This window comes from Alternaria dauci, chromosome 1 (assembly GCF_042100115.1).
Source record: "Alternaria dauci strain A2016 chromosome 1, whole genome shotgun sequence".
Lineage (NCBI taxonomy): Eukaryota > Fungi > Ascomycota > Dothideomycetes > Pleosporales > Pleosporaceae > Alternaria > Alternaria dauci.
In genome coordinates this window covers 501,662-513,739 of record NC_091272.1, presented here as the reverse complement: position 1 = coordinate 513,739, position 12,078 = coordinate 501,662, and the positions used below count along the sequence as shown (strand labels likewise).

At 53.0% G+C, this 12,078-nt stretch overlaps 6 protein-coding genes across 6 annotated transcripts; 3 read left to right on the top strand and 3 right to left on the bottom strand.

Annotated features, from left to right (window-relative positions):
- Positions 1-255: 255 nt before the first annotated feature.
- ACET3X_000146 (uncharacterized protein) lies at positions 256-1,927 on the top strand (the record flags this gene model as incomplete). The annotated part of the gene is made up of 2 exons (XM_069446743.1): positions 256-283; positions 339-1,927. The coding sequence occupies 2 exons, from the start codon at positions 256-258 to the stop codon at positions 1,925-1,927; spliced, it is 1,617 nt and encodes a 538-aa protein (XP_069310388.1).
- Positions 1,928-2,569: 642 nt separating this feature from the next.
- ACET3X_000145 (uncharacterized protein) lies at positions 2,570-3,289 on the top strand (the record flags this gene model as incomplete). Its single annotated transcript, XM_069446732.1, has 1 exon — positions 2,570-3,289. The coding sequence occupies one exon, from the start codon at positions 2,570-2,572 to the stop codon at positions 3,287-3,289; it is 720 nt and encodes a 239-aa protein (XP_069310387.1).
- Positions 3,290-3,942: 653 nt separating this feature from the next.
- ACET3X_000144 (uncharacterized protein) lies at positions 3,943-5,226 on the bottom strand (the record flags this gene model as incomplete). Its single annotated transcript, XM_069446721.1, has 4 exons — positions 3,943-4,462; positions 4,512-4,778; positions 4,829-4,918; positions 4,967-5,226. The coding sequence occupies 4 exons, from the start codon at positions 5,224-5,226 to the stop codon at positions 3,943-3,945; spliced, it is 1,137 nt and encodes a 378-aa protein (XP_069310386.1).
- A 2,585-nt stretch (positions 5,227-7,811) lies between these two features.
- ACET3X_000143 (uncharacterized protein) lies at positions 7,812-8,338 on the top strand (the record flags this gene model as incomplete). The annotated part of the gene is made up of 5 exons (XM_069446710.1): positions 7,812-7,856; positions 8,000-8,040; positions 8,091-8,105; positions 8,161-8,265; positions 8,323-8,338. 5 exons carry the CDS (start codon positions 7,812-7,814, stop codon positions 8,336-8,338), a joined length of 222 nt encoding a protein of 73 aa, XP_069310385.1.
- Positions 8,339-8,539: 201 nt separating this feature from the next.
- ACET3X_000142 (uncharacterized protein) lies at positions 8,540-9,066 on the bottom strand (the record flags this gene model as incomplete). Its single annotated transcript, XM_069446699.1, has 2 exons — positions 8,540-8,858; positions 8,915-9,066. 2 exons carry the CDS (start codon positions 9,064-9,066, stop codon positions 8,540-8,542), a joined length of 471 nt encoding a protein of 156 aa, XP_069310384.1.
- Positions 9,067-9,841: 775 nt separating this feature from the next.
- Positions 9,842-11,731, bottom strand: ACET3X_000141 (uncharacterized protein). The gene is made up of 3 exons (XM_069446688.1): positions 11,490-11,731; positions 11,107-11,419; positions 9,842-11,058 (listed from the first exon to the last, which is right to left on the bottom strand). Exons 1-3 carry the CDS (start codon positions 11,566-11,568, stop codon positions 10,149-10,151), a joined length of 1,302 nt encoding a protein of 433 aa, XP_069310383.1. The 5' UTR covers positions 11,569-11,731; the 3' UTR covers positions 9,842-10,148.
- Positions 11,732-12,078: the final 347 nt, after the last annotated feature.

The following is a 12,078-nucleotide window of genomic DNA, read 5'->3' as shown; positions in this document are numbered from 1 at the left end:
GCTGCCAGTCTAAGACATGCGCCGGCCTCATGTCTCATGACTCCCCCCAGCCGCGCCCACTCACCGTCACCGCCCGCGCACCCTAACTGCCATGGATAGCCTCGTGGGTGCTTCACGCGCTCGCCATAGCCGCACACCACTTTGCCGCCGTCTCGGACCGTCGTTCGCATACAAACGCCCGGCGGCACTGCTCTTCTTCGCATATGATCCCATGGCCCATTGCCTGTATCGCACCGCACACGCAGCTTCGGCGCCATGGTGCTGAGACTCTTTGCGCCGCCTGGTATGGCCACTACAGACTACACCACATTGGGAACACTGCTGATCAGAGGGTGTAGGCGAAGGGCAGCATCAACTTGTCCCGAGACGACCGGATCCCATCGGCGCCAATGCGACACTCCAGTATTCTGTCCTCTCCTCGACCGCTCTTGCCGCCGCATACACGTCCTTTGCATCGAGATATAGTCAGAGAGTGACTCCGGCACAGCCGCTATCTAGAGCCGCCGTCTTCATCCGGACGTCAGCCAGACTGGGCGTGTGGGCGGGTGTGGCAGGAGTGACGCTCAACTGGTACTACTACTCGGCTTTCGCACAGGTCGTGGTGTCGCAAAAGGTGCCGGAAGTCCAGACGTGGAAGCTCTATGAGCGGACAAAGAGATACACCGTTGATGATGGGGCTTTGGCAGGCGCGGCACTGGGGCTGGCTGTCTCGGTGCCGTCGCTGATGATGCGCCGGCCTGCTATACCACGATGGAGGACATGTTTGGGCATGATGAATACCGGTGCTTGTGCAGGCGTGCTGGGAGCACATGCATACTTCCAGTACACTGGAGAGAGACAGGAGGCTTACAAATACCTTGGTCGGCAACTCAAGCGAAGATCACTCGAGTTCTGGTCCATCTTCTGGGACGCTGAGATGATGGCCAGTCTTGATCCCATCATGCAGCAGTACGTGCGACACAACAGCTTGTGGTACACAAGATGGCTGCCCCAGGAAGTCTTTGAGCAAGAGGACCAGGCCACTGAACCCTTCGCCGGCAGCGAGGCGCCCGCGGCAATCACCGAAGCACCTGTCGAAGAGCAGCCGCCTTTCTACATTGCACCCATCGAGTACGCCGAGGACCTGCGGCAGATTGACGTACAGAGCACCAAGGCTAGAATCGAAGCCATGGAGGCCGACAGACAGGAACTACTCAGGGAAGCCGAATACCTCCTGTTTGTCAACGCACAGCAGCAGTACGAGTACTGTCACATGGATACCACGGATGAAGAAGAACGGCACCAGCGTCTTCAAGAAATCCATCTCGTCGACGTAGCGTACAATCGCCTTCGCGCTGCAGCGAACGACATTGACGTCAAGCTCATCCATTGGCGCATGTCGCTCAAGCACAAGCTTATTTGGGAACTAGCCACGAACGTTACCTCGACCTCCTCCTCCTCCTCCAACACGGTGACAACTCGAACAGATGCCCTCGCCGACTGGCTGCCCACTCCTCAAGCCCTGACTTCCTTCGCGACACACAAGCCGACGTATTCGATAGGCGAGATTGAAAAGGTGCACTGGCAGACTGCGGCTGAGGTCAAGAGGTTCGAGGAGGGGTGCAGGGATGAGAGATATTCAAAGGAGCACAGAGAGAGGTGGAAGAGGGATGCTGAGGACGGTAGCAGGATATTGAGGGCAGCCGATCGTGTGCTGTGGAGGTTGATGAAGGCGAGAGAAGGGGCTGACGATGGTGACGGGAAAAACGATGGGGTTATGACTGGGAACAAGAACGGTGTTGCTCCTGCAGACCAACTGACAGTCATGACGGAAGCTGCGAAGCTGGATACAGTAGCCACTCCCGCTAGGAAGGAGCTTGAGAAGGCTCGTGTGGATGACGAGGCGACGAAGGCACGTACTGGTACTCTGGATGCGGATAAGTCTTGATACCAACGTCTTGCACATGTATAGTACGGTTTACATTCTGCTTTCTTTTTTACCAGATAGGCGCTGGATGAATCGTTTAGGCGTCTCGGGATACATTATTGGAGGCTAATGCTCATTTTTCACTTTCACCTCTTATCGGTTGCGTTTACTCTCACTTTCACTTTTTTGCAACCTCTCACGCGACGTCGCCCAACGTCCAACTTCTCATGCTACCACGACACCTCACTCGTCTTCATTCAACGGCGCTCGCCCTTGTCTGCCGCATCGATTCGATCAAATTCTAGCTTTGACGCTTTACTACCAGAACCGTCGTTACTACTCAATATTTTCGCGACCACGATGCCTAGTCTCGTGGTCAAACTCCCACTTCCAGAGCGCTTCGGCGGCCCAAAACACGATCATGCAGCCGCCCTCACGCCATCTCTTCACCTTCTGTCGCCCATGGAGATCGCTGCCTCCTTGCTCAGCTCTTCCGGTCCAAGTAGAAGCAGGGTGACGTCTCTCACTCCCCAACTGCACTCGGGGACATTGCAGCTCTGTCGCGAAGACGGAGCTGAGGTACCCAGAGAGAATGAGTCAGTTGGGCCAAGGACAAATGAGACGACTGTTGGGGCTGGAAAGTCTGCATCCGCGATCGCCTGTATGGAACACCTTGATGAGCTTAACGCCCTTCCGGACAGGGAGAGGAGAGAGAAAATAGACAAGAGAAAGAGGATGATTGAAGCGCTGGACCACTATGAGAAGGAAACACTTCAGTCCAGTATTGACGTGTCCAACGACGACAAGAAGTGCGACGTGCTGAAGAAACACATGGATATGATGAACAACGACATGAAAGCTGCTTGTGCGGACTTGACGACTGTGTTCCTCTCATACCTCGACAACTTTGGATCGCCACATTTTCCAGAAACTACCACACTCGACGCGATCGAAGACTCCCTCCTCGAGCTCACTCCATTCCTGTCTGCTAGGCCAGTGGGCAAGGACTGCATCGATCGCTTCCCCATCGCTGTCGCTGCCTGGCTTACATATCGTCGCACTATCTTCTCTGTCCACACTGCACATACCACGGCACTCCTCCCGTCGCAGATTCTGAGTCCGTTCACTATCAAGATCAAGAACTCATGCCTCATTACTAAACTAAGAAAGGCGCATCGTGATTACCTGGCAACGGAGACTGGGGGTTTGTGGGTTTATGAGATTTTGGCTGGTGGATTCGTTGCGCTGCAGAATACGTTTGAGGAGAGACGGAGGATTGAAGTGAGAGTTAGGGAGGGACTAGAAGGTTTGGAGCGGAGCTTGGTAGGACTCGGCGATGAGTTGGGGAAGGGGGCTGGCCGGTGGATTGTTGGATGGGAGTAATGGGTGTGAGTGGATCTCTAGAGTTTAGTCTATCACTCACTTAGATTCCAAACCCGACTTTGAAGCCGGCCATCGAAAACCGTCAAATGTTGTTAAAGGTTCCAAGTTCCAGGCAGAGATGTGTACATGTTTCTAGCGCCTCTTGACTCATTTTGTGTGAAGTCTGCTTCTTTGCTCCGATTTCTTGCACTAACACCCTCCTCTCTCTAACACCAAAAAGGGAAGGGAATGACTACAAATCCGCTTGTTAGAGGCGCAGAAGACCCAAACATCCAAACCCGGAACTGCCCTTGGGAGTCACCACCAACATCCAATACAAATTCAATCTAGCGTTGACATATTGAATCGGGTTGATTGGTGTTTGGTTGTTATGATGAATGACGTCACCGATTTCTTTTGGCAAGCGTGTTCCACACGTACGTTGACGCGTTCTTCGCTCCACTGCCCACGCCCGTCTACGTACCTTCACATAGGAACGAGCCGCGAGGTTTCGGAGAAAGAGCTAGTATGGGAGAACCAACCATGACCAGAAAATTAATGTTCAGGCAGTCGTCACGACACGGATACACGCGGGCCAGAGTCGGATATTACTGATGGAAATTCGGGATTGCTGTTCACCCTGAACGCTACCCATCCTCTGGAGTACATCTGCCCTAAGCTGGGCATTGCTCCGGCATAAGTCCTTCCCACCTGCACTCTAGCAACTTCTTCGCATCAACCGCCTGTGCCCTCCGCTCTCCTTGAACCTTCCTCTTCACACCGCCCACCAACCCCCTCTTGGCCGGCTCCTGAGACGGCACAAATGACGACGCGCAACCCGTGTAGCTCACGCACACTGCACCTTGGGGGCAACTGTAATCGGCGCAAGCCTGGCCAGGACCGCAGTCAAGATCGCTAGAGCAGGCGGGCTGATTGCAGCCAGTAGCGGTGTCGCAGAGGCCGTATTGCTGTCCACCGGGCGTGCGAGGATCGCAGAAGCAGTTCGGCGAGCAGCCTCCGGAACCTGCTTGCATGTTCGGCACGTTGCAGATGGGACCACGGTACTGTGCGACGGCTGTGACTGTCTCGACAAGCGTTGTCGTGGTAGTGATTGTGGTGCTGCTGGTCGCGGTGACGGAAAGTGTTGTGGTGGTGGTTGAGGTGGCAGATACGGTCGAGGTGGCAGTCGCGGTGCTGCAAAAGTCAGGCTTTCAGATTCGCTCAAAAAATGTTCTGGACTTACGCCGTGGCTGTAGCGGTGACCTCAACGGACGAAGTGGCCATGACGCTTGTCGTTGTCAATGGCGTCGTTGTAGCGGAGACAGTGACAGGGGTTTCCAGACATGTGCACACGCTGCCGACAAACGACTTGGCTTGCTTCTGGACGCTAGCCCATTGGGATGCTGCCTTGGGATTGGTACGTTCAACCAGCTGATTGTCGGCATCTCGCTTCTGTATGATGGAGATGGTGTAGAACGTAGATGTGGACGTAGTCGTCGCTTCAACGTATCTAAGGAGGCATTAGGTTTGGAAGATCGTCACTAGCAGTGTCAAACTCACTGTGTGAATGTGGTAGTATCAACAGTCGTGCTGACCGATTCTGTCACTGTGGCTGAAGTGACGGTGACTGTTTCGGTGGAAGGAGTGATTCTATGTCGACTTAGCCATTGCGAACCTCGAAATCGATGACGGACCTACGTGTCTGTGACTGTGGCAACAGTGGTGGTAGGACTTATAGTAGCAACCGTGGTCGTTACTATCGATGTGCTTGTAGTTCGGGTGGACGTGATTTTGGGCAGAGGATATGCGCTCGAGCAGAAAGTCTCAGCAGGATTGTGTCCGGTCAGGACGGCCGCCACGACGGCAGGAATGCCGCCCTTACAGAAAGGGTTTCCAGCCGCCACGATGGGAGCAACAGCAGCAATGAGGCCGCATGTAAGTGGTTTAACGCCAATCATGACTCGCAAGGTGGTGATCAAGGTATCGGGTATGATCAGAGATGATTGATGTTGTAACACTTACAGTCGACGGATGTACCAGGCTCTTATACTGCTCAGTTTCACCTCACATTCATGGAAATCGGGCGTATACAGCAGAGCGTCAGCTATGACTCTCCACACTCTGCATCTTCAGCTCACCACAATGAGAGCTAGATGCAGATCCAGCGCCTCATCTAACCGTCTTGATTCCATCTCTTCGTTTTTCGCTACGATCTGGTTTACTAGGAGTGGTCTAGCACTCGAAACAGCGCACTATTCCTACGTCACGTTGTAGATTGCACAGGGTGTAGTTCGGTATGTGGAGCCCGAAAGTCTGTTCTATGGCCATATTCGAAGCCAAGGCTGTTGTTGTTAACCATAACAGGGCAGTATGCACGTCCGGACGCGCCGATCTTGGCTTATCGACGGGTGAAAGACTGCATCGGGTCCTCGCTTATCCTTGTTGTCTGAATCAGTTGTCCCTGAGTCAGGTTTGTCGATGCTAATATCACCAGCCAGCCTTGCCGCGGCCTCGCCGTCGATCACAATGCGGGGCGGCACATCGCCCAAAGATCGCTGACACCAAATGCTCCGTCATTGTTATAGTACATACCTGAAAGGACTGGAACTTGGATTATCCCAGGTTTGCGGGACGCACTGAAATCTGCGCTCGGGCGGTGATGGCACCTGCTCACCGTCTAGCCCGTATGCAGGAGACGTGGGCCCATCACAGCCTAATCCCAGGTTGTTGTTATGGACATTCGTCAACGACGCGGAGGTGGTGGGTTGAGGAACGAGGCCCAAGTTTTCGACAGGCTTTATCCCCACAATCAATCTTTTCGTGGTCTGGACGTAGTGTGGGGACGACTTGAGATTCATAGCCAAGCGGTACATGTCGAGCTTGACTTTCCGTTATCCAGCAAAAATGCTTCAATCTTCAAGGCCAGTGTTGCCGGTGTCGCCTTGGGCATATGAGATCTTGCAAAACACCAGAATCGATTTGATCGCCGGCATGCCATTCTGGAAGGATAGCACCATGTTTTTGGCCTTCGTCCATATTCCTGGCTCTGTGGTTTCGCAGCCAATTTTAACAAAAAACAGAAATAGACACTGCGAATCCATGGACCCGGAAAGACATCGCGATAATCATCCGGCTCCATGCAGATATGGCGTAGGTCCTAGCCTGGTTGCACTACTTCGAGCTTTGGTGGGTTGATCATTTCCCAACTGGTAGACATAATCACCTATACATTCGAGAACCTCTCTTGAACTATTCATGATTCTATGTTCGAACGAAAGAGGAGGAAACAATACATATCATTCTCTTGAAGTTACAAGATTGACTCCAAACTTGACGCCATCGATCACTTCATGATTGAACTGAATCTAGCGTACGGGGACACACGCTTTCGAAATAAGAACTCCAATCATTTTATGTCTTGCGTATAAAGCTTTCGAAACGCATCGAAACGTCTATATCTGTTAGTCACTAGATGAAGCCAGACCACCGAGGAAAGAACAAATTACCATGTGGGCAAACAGTGAAAAGAGAAGGATCCATTTGCAGCCTTAGCAGTTGTAGTAGCAGACGCCAGACGCAGCACAACCCCCACCATTTGGACACTTCAAGTCACCTTGGCAACAACCCCCGCGCCGTTACCTGAGCATGACCTGATCTGAGAGCCGGAGTAGAGACACCTGGCTCGTCCAAGTACTTGTGCGCTATCGACGATCTGAGCGGCAGTGTCAGAAACCGGGGACGCTGATGCTAGTGTGAGACCGAAAAGCAAAGAGAAGAAGATGCGAAGAGGCTGCATGACTGTCAGATTTTCGAGGGGACAATGTCAAAGTCAATAGAGTAGCTGGCAGGCGAGTGATATTCCGGAAGAGCGTGGGTTAAGGTATTTATAGTGCAGCCCAGCATATCTGTAGCTAATTCCCAGTCTCTCATTCTCAACATCATTCCATTTTAGACTCGTATTCGGGCCTTAGATGATAGCATTGATCCCGATGCTTCTCCATGCAAATTAGTCCGGCGCTAGCCATGTTGGTCCTAGTGCTGACGCATGCCGCCCAGTCGGCCTCGCAAAGGGTACAAAGTTCACTGTCTGCGGTACTACGATGCATGGCATCTCGAGTTCCGTCCAGTCGTTATGCTTGGAAGCTTCTTTCCGGTCGCCAAATTCCGGGTCACCGCCTCAATCGAACCCTGCGGCTCTTCGATACCCGGCAACCGTCGTATTCAGTTCACCAGCAGCCTGGTTCGATAGTTGGCGTTAGCGCAAGTTCGACTCAACTATGTGTAGTCAGATTACGTGCTTGCTGCCACTTGGTTTTAGGGAAGAGCATTGCTTGCTATGCTATGCATTGCGTTTTACCATTTGTACACCAAGGGGAGTCTCCATTGCACAACCTCCACGTTATGTTATCTTCGCAACAGGGTGAAATTTGGCTAGCTAGGTAGAGCTAGCCGCGGATGCATCGCGGCGGAAACCAAGTCAGAACCATAATTAATATAGAATACCCAGGTACATCGGCGAGACCACCCTGACGAGTGGCCGCTCATGGCCCTTGGACAAGGGTTCATCCGTCTACAATACCAGGATCGGGTATATATTTGTGTTGATCACGCAGCCAGCTGGTTGGTACACTTGGAGAAATACCATATTCTCATCATCCACTACCATGAAACTCTCCCTGCCAATACTTGCGGCTATGGCCGCCATTTCTGAGGCTGCTTTTTGTAACGGAGGATGAGGTCTACCGTCTGGGTCTTCATGTCCCGATCCCTATGTGAGTACAGTTCGACGACTAGAAACCCAGCACCTACTAACTGTTCACAGAACTGGTCCTTCTGCGTAAGTTGTTAGCAGAGCACAAAAAGGAGGATCCCAAGTCATAACACGCGTACAGTGCCAAGAACCAGGCAGTCCCAGTCAGACATTTCCTACGTTCAGGACTTGTGTATACCCTAGTAGAGGTGGGCGGCCCGCCCTGGATTCTTGCAACGGTAGCGGAGTAAGTGTTAAATCCGACTCTGTCATACAGAAAAGAAACTAACAGCTGTGTGACCAGTTCGTTGAATGCGTAAGTGATTTGTGGCTTTGTTGATCTCTGACATTCTGATGCAAGTAGTGTACCATTCCTCCGCCTTCGTAAGCGTCTACGTACTCTACGCCGCATTATCGTAGACGAAAACGTGAATACCAAACTAGCATTACCGTCTCTCCAATTATCGTACCATACAACCCAAACCCATTAAACCTATCTCACTCCTGCTCAAGCTGACCACCTACTTCGCACAAACCTGCCCCTTAGCCGCCTCCAAGTTCTTCTGATTCTGCATCGTCCCATCCATGACCTCCTGCACCAACATCTTAATCGTCTCCCCATCCGCTGCCGCATTACCCTTCAAACTCTTAACCTGATCAATCTCCTTGGTCTGTGCACCAGCTACAATGGCCAATCCATCGGCGGCCGGACTATTGATCTCCTGAGCAAGTTTCTGGTTGTTGGCACGGATGTCGACGCCGCGTTGTTGGATGGCGAGAACAGAGGTTTGGGTGTTGTTGAAGCCGGCGGTTCCGCCTTGGAGTTTTAGGGCGTATACACTGAGGGGGCAACTGTTAGTACCGGGGAACTGTACGGAAAAGGGAGAAGAAATTACCCTTTTAGCTCCTGGGCTTGAATATCGAGGTTGGCCTGGATGCCTTGCTCGAGCTTGGTTTGGATGGCGGCGCAGTTGGCGGCGCCAGAGGCCTGGGGAGCGGGTGCTGCGAGAGCAGAGGCAAAGAGGCAGAGTAGGGTAAAGGTCTTCATTTTGGATTATTTGTGAAGCGAAAAAGGTGAATTTGGTATTAGATAAATATAGACGTTGATGTATTCGAACTGAACTGTAGCTCACTCCGGGTGAGTAGCGATCGTAGAGAAACCAAGGAATGCTTGAGATGAATTATGAAGAATCTGTTACACCATTTTGCAGACACCTGAGCGCTGTCTTATATTCCCATACTCCAATAACTTGATTACATGTTCCGTCTGGCTCACGGGCCGATGAAGTCACCTTCGGGCGCTCAGCCACGCATGCTCTCACAACCTGCACCTCAAAAGTAACGCTGTCAACCTTATTAGAAGCCGGCCAAGGGGATCCGGGATTACTCTTTGGCATCTCACGCATGCGGAGTTCACTTCTTCTCGTCCCATTCGTACGGTGAGAAAACTGGAGACGGCCGTGAGACTCGAAACGGGGTGTTCGCGTCGCAGATCCGGAGTGAAACAAATCGGTCTGCGGCTTACAGGGCAATGAGCTTGTCAAAGCTTGTCGTGTTGGATGTTCTAGAATATGTGCATAGTAGAGTTGTGGTGGTTGGCATTGAGTTTGAGGGTGCTGTGGGTGACAGACTTGCTAGTCCCGATCACGTTAGATTGGCGTCGACTTCATTGACCACATACGACACTGCAAGTCAGCTACGAAGATGGAAGAACTGCTACACATGGACATGCCATTGAGGCGATACTTCTACTACAGTCCAACCTGACGCTCAACGGCAACCTTATATCAGACAACAACCATTCATTCATTCGAAAAGAACATGTGCAATTATACTTTTTCTCATTATCAAAGCGGCATACTAAGCTACGTGAGACGCCACGCGTCCTTCCCTCCCAATTTCCAAGGGAGGAATGAAAGAAAAACTCAAATCGACCCTCCGAAAGCCTACCAGGAGGTGGTCGCAGAGGGGATATCGTCGTGATCCTAATGTTACAGTGTTTCCATTTCATTTTCCGCCTATTCTGTACGCGATCGTAAGGTCGTGAAAGTGGCACGTGTGGCAGTCATATCATAATGGGGAAGGATATGACCGAACGTTGCTTGTCGGTGGTGATGGGTAGCAAGACGCTTACAACTCCTGCTTAGCAGAGGCAGAGGCGGAGCTGGCGCTAGCGGCAGCGGCATCGTATCCGCTCTTAGCAGACTTTGAGGCGACCGAAGAAGCGCTGGAAGCGGAAGAGGAGGCAGCGGCGTTGGCGCTGGCAGCAGACTTGGAGATGGAGGATGAGGATGAAGAAGCAGCCTTGGCGGCAGCACCAGTAAGGGAGCTGGCGCTGGAAGCAGCACGGACAGAAGCAGAGCTGGCACTGGATCCGGCGGCGTCAGTAGCGGAGGTAACGCTAGCCTGGGCGAGACCAATCTGTTGCTTGATCAAGTCGGTGTAGTAAGCGAAGCCACCGGTGGCAGCAGCGTACTGGTTACCAGCCTTGGAAGTAGCAGCACCGTAAGCGGAAGCACCAGAAGCAGAGACGGATCCGGCAGTGGCAGAAGCGCTGTCGCCATAGAGACGAGCGCGGTGCTTGCGGGCAAGAGCGATGAGCTCGTTACGCTTGGAGCCCTGAGGAACCTTGATGCCGTTCTTGTCGGCCCACTCCTTGATCTGGCTGTCAGACCACGAGTCGAGGAGAGCGTCGCTGAGGCTCTGCTGAGCGTTGGCAGCAGCGGAAGAGACGGAAGCGTAGGCACCCTGGGATTGCTGGCTGGCAAGACGAGACTGGCGGCGGAGAGCAGCGATCATCGAGTCGCGGGTGCTGGGCTGGGGAACGTTGTAGCCACGCTCGTCGAACCAAGACTTGAGGTCAGAGTCAGACCAGGAGGCGTAGAGCCAGTCACCGGGGTAGTTGGCAGACTCCTTGGCCTTTTCGGCTACGGACTGGTAGTTGTCACGGACGGCGGCGAGAAGAGAGTCACGCTGGCGGGGCTGGGGGACGGGAATGCCGTGCTTGTCGGCAAAAGCCTTGAGCTGAGAATCCGACCAACTGCGGATTGTTAGTCACTGTGCAAGCGATATGATACTGTGTACTTACGAGTCGAAGATCCAGTCCTTAACACTGCCATAGGCTTGGTTGGCGGAGTCCTCGGTCTCGGTCCAGTAGACCTTGACCTGCTCAGCAAGGCTCTTAGCATCCTTCTCGGTGCCCTTCTTTGCCTGCTGGCCCTTGAGCGAGAGGTAGTTCTGGAGAGTCTGCGCGTCCCAGCTGGTGTAGGGCGTCACGACCTTGTCGTTCCAGTTGGCCTTGACCGTCGACTGGAGGTTCTTGCGGTCAGAGGGGCTGGGGTGGGGAATGCCGTGGTCGCTGAGCCAGCGCTCAAGCTCCGACTCGTGCCACTTGTCGTAGACTGCTTGTCGTCGTCAGCCGACTGTTGCATGACGCAATGGGCAATGGGAGGGGTTGTTTACTATACGCACCAGTGCTTCCAAACCAGCTGTTGGCCGTTGCTGTAGCAGCAAGCGACGCCACGAGGGCGGATGACAGGGAGAACCTCATGATATGCGGCTGCCGATGTGAGAATGCTTGGTATATGGGTAATGGAGAGAGAAAAGACGAGGGACCAGGTTTAGGCAAACTCGGCAGAGGTGTGAAGACTAGGAGGGAATGGTGGGCAGAGAGTTTATGAGGGGAGGGACAGACAATGGCGGGTAGAGTGTGTGCGTGCAAGTGACGTAGTGCTGCACGTATGGAGCTTGGACAAACAAGATCCCCAACGCGCCTGCCTCCCGAAGCAGCCAATGGGGAGCTATGGCCACATGCAACCGCGTCCTTTGGCAGTGCGCAATTGTGAGATCGTCTTTTACCAACACGGTCTAGGCCTTTGTCGTGTTTGACATCTGACAGCCAGCGAGAGCCCCCCGAGGCATGTCAATCTTGTTTAGCACGTCAAAACTCATCATCATGGCACAAGTCGTGCGAAATGGCTCCACTCTGCTGTGCCGTGGCGTAGCGTGTGTCGCCATGGCATTTCAAAAAATTCCCATGCATGCCATAATGCGGGGGCCG

Coding starts and splice junctions, on each gene's coding strand:
- ACET3X_000141 (XM_069446688.1), bottom strand. CDS start 11,568: ATGAGGTTCTCCCTGTCATCCGCCCTCGTGGCGTCGCTTGCTGCTACA. Junction 11,420..11,489: donor CAGCTGGTTTGGAAGCACTG/GTGCGTATAGTA, acceptor GACGACAAGCAG/TCTACGACAAGTGGCACGAG. Junction 11,059..11,106: donor AAGGACTGGATCTTCGACTC/GTAAGTACACAG, acceptor AACAATCCGCAG/TTGGTCGGATTCTCAGCTCA.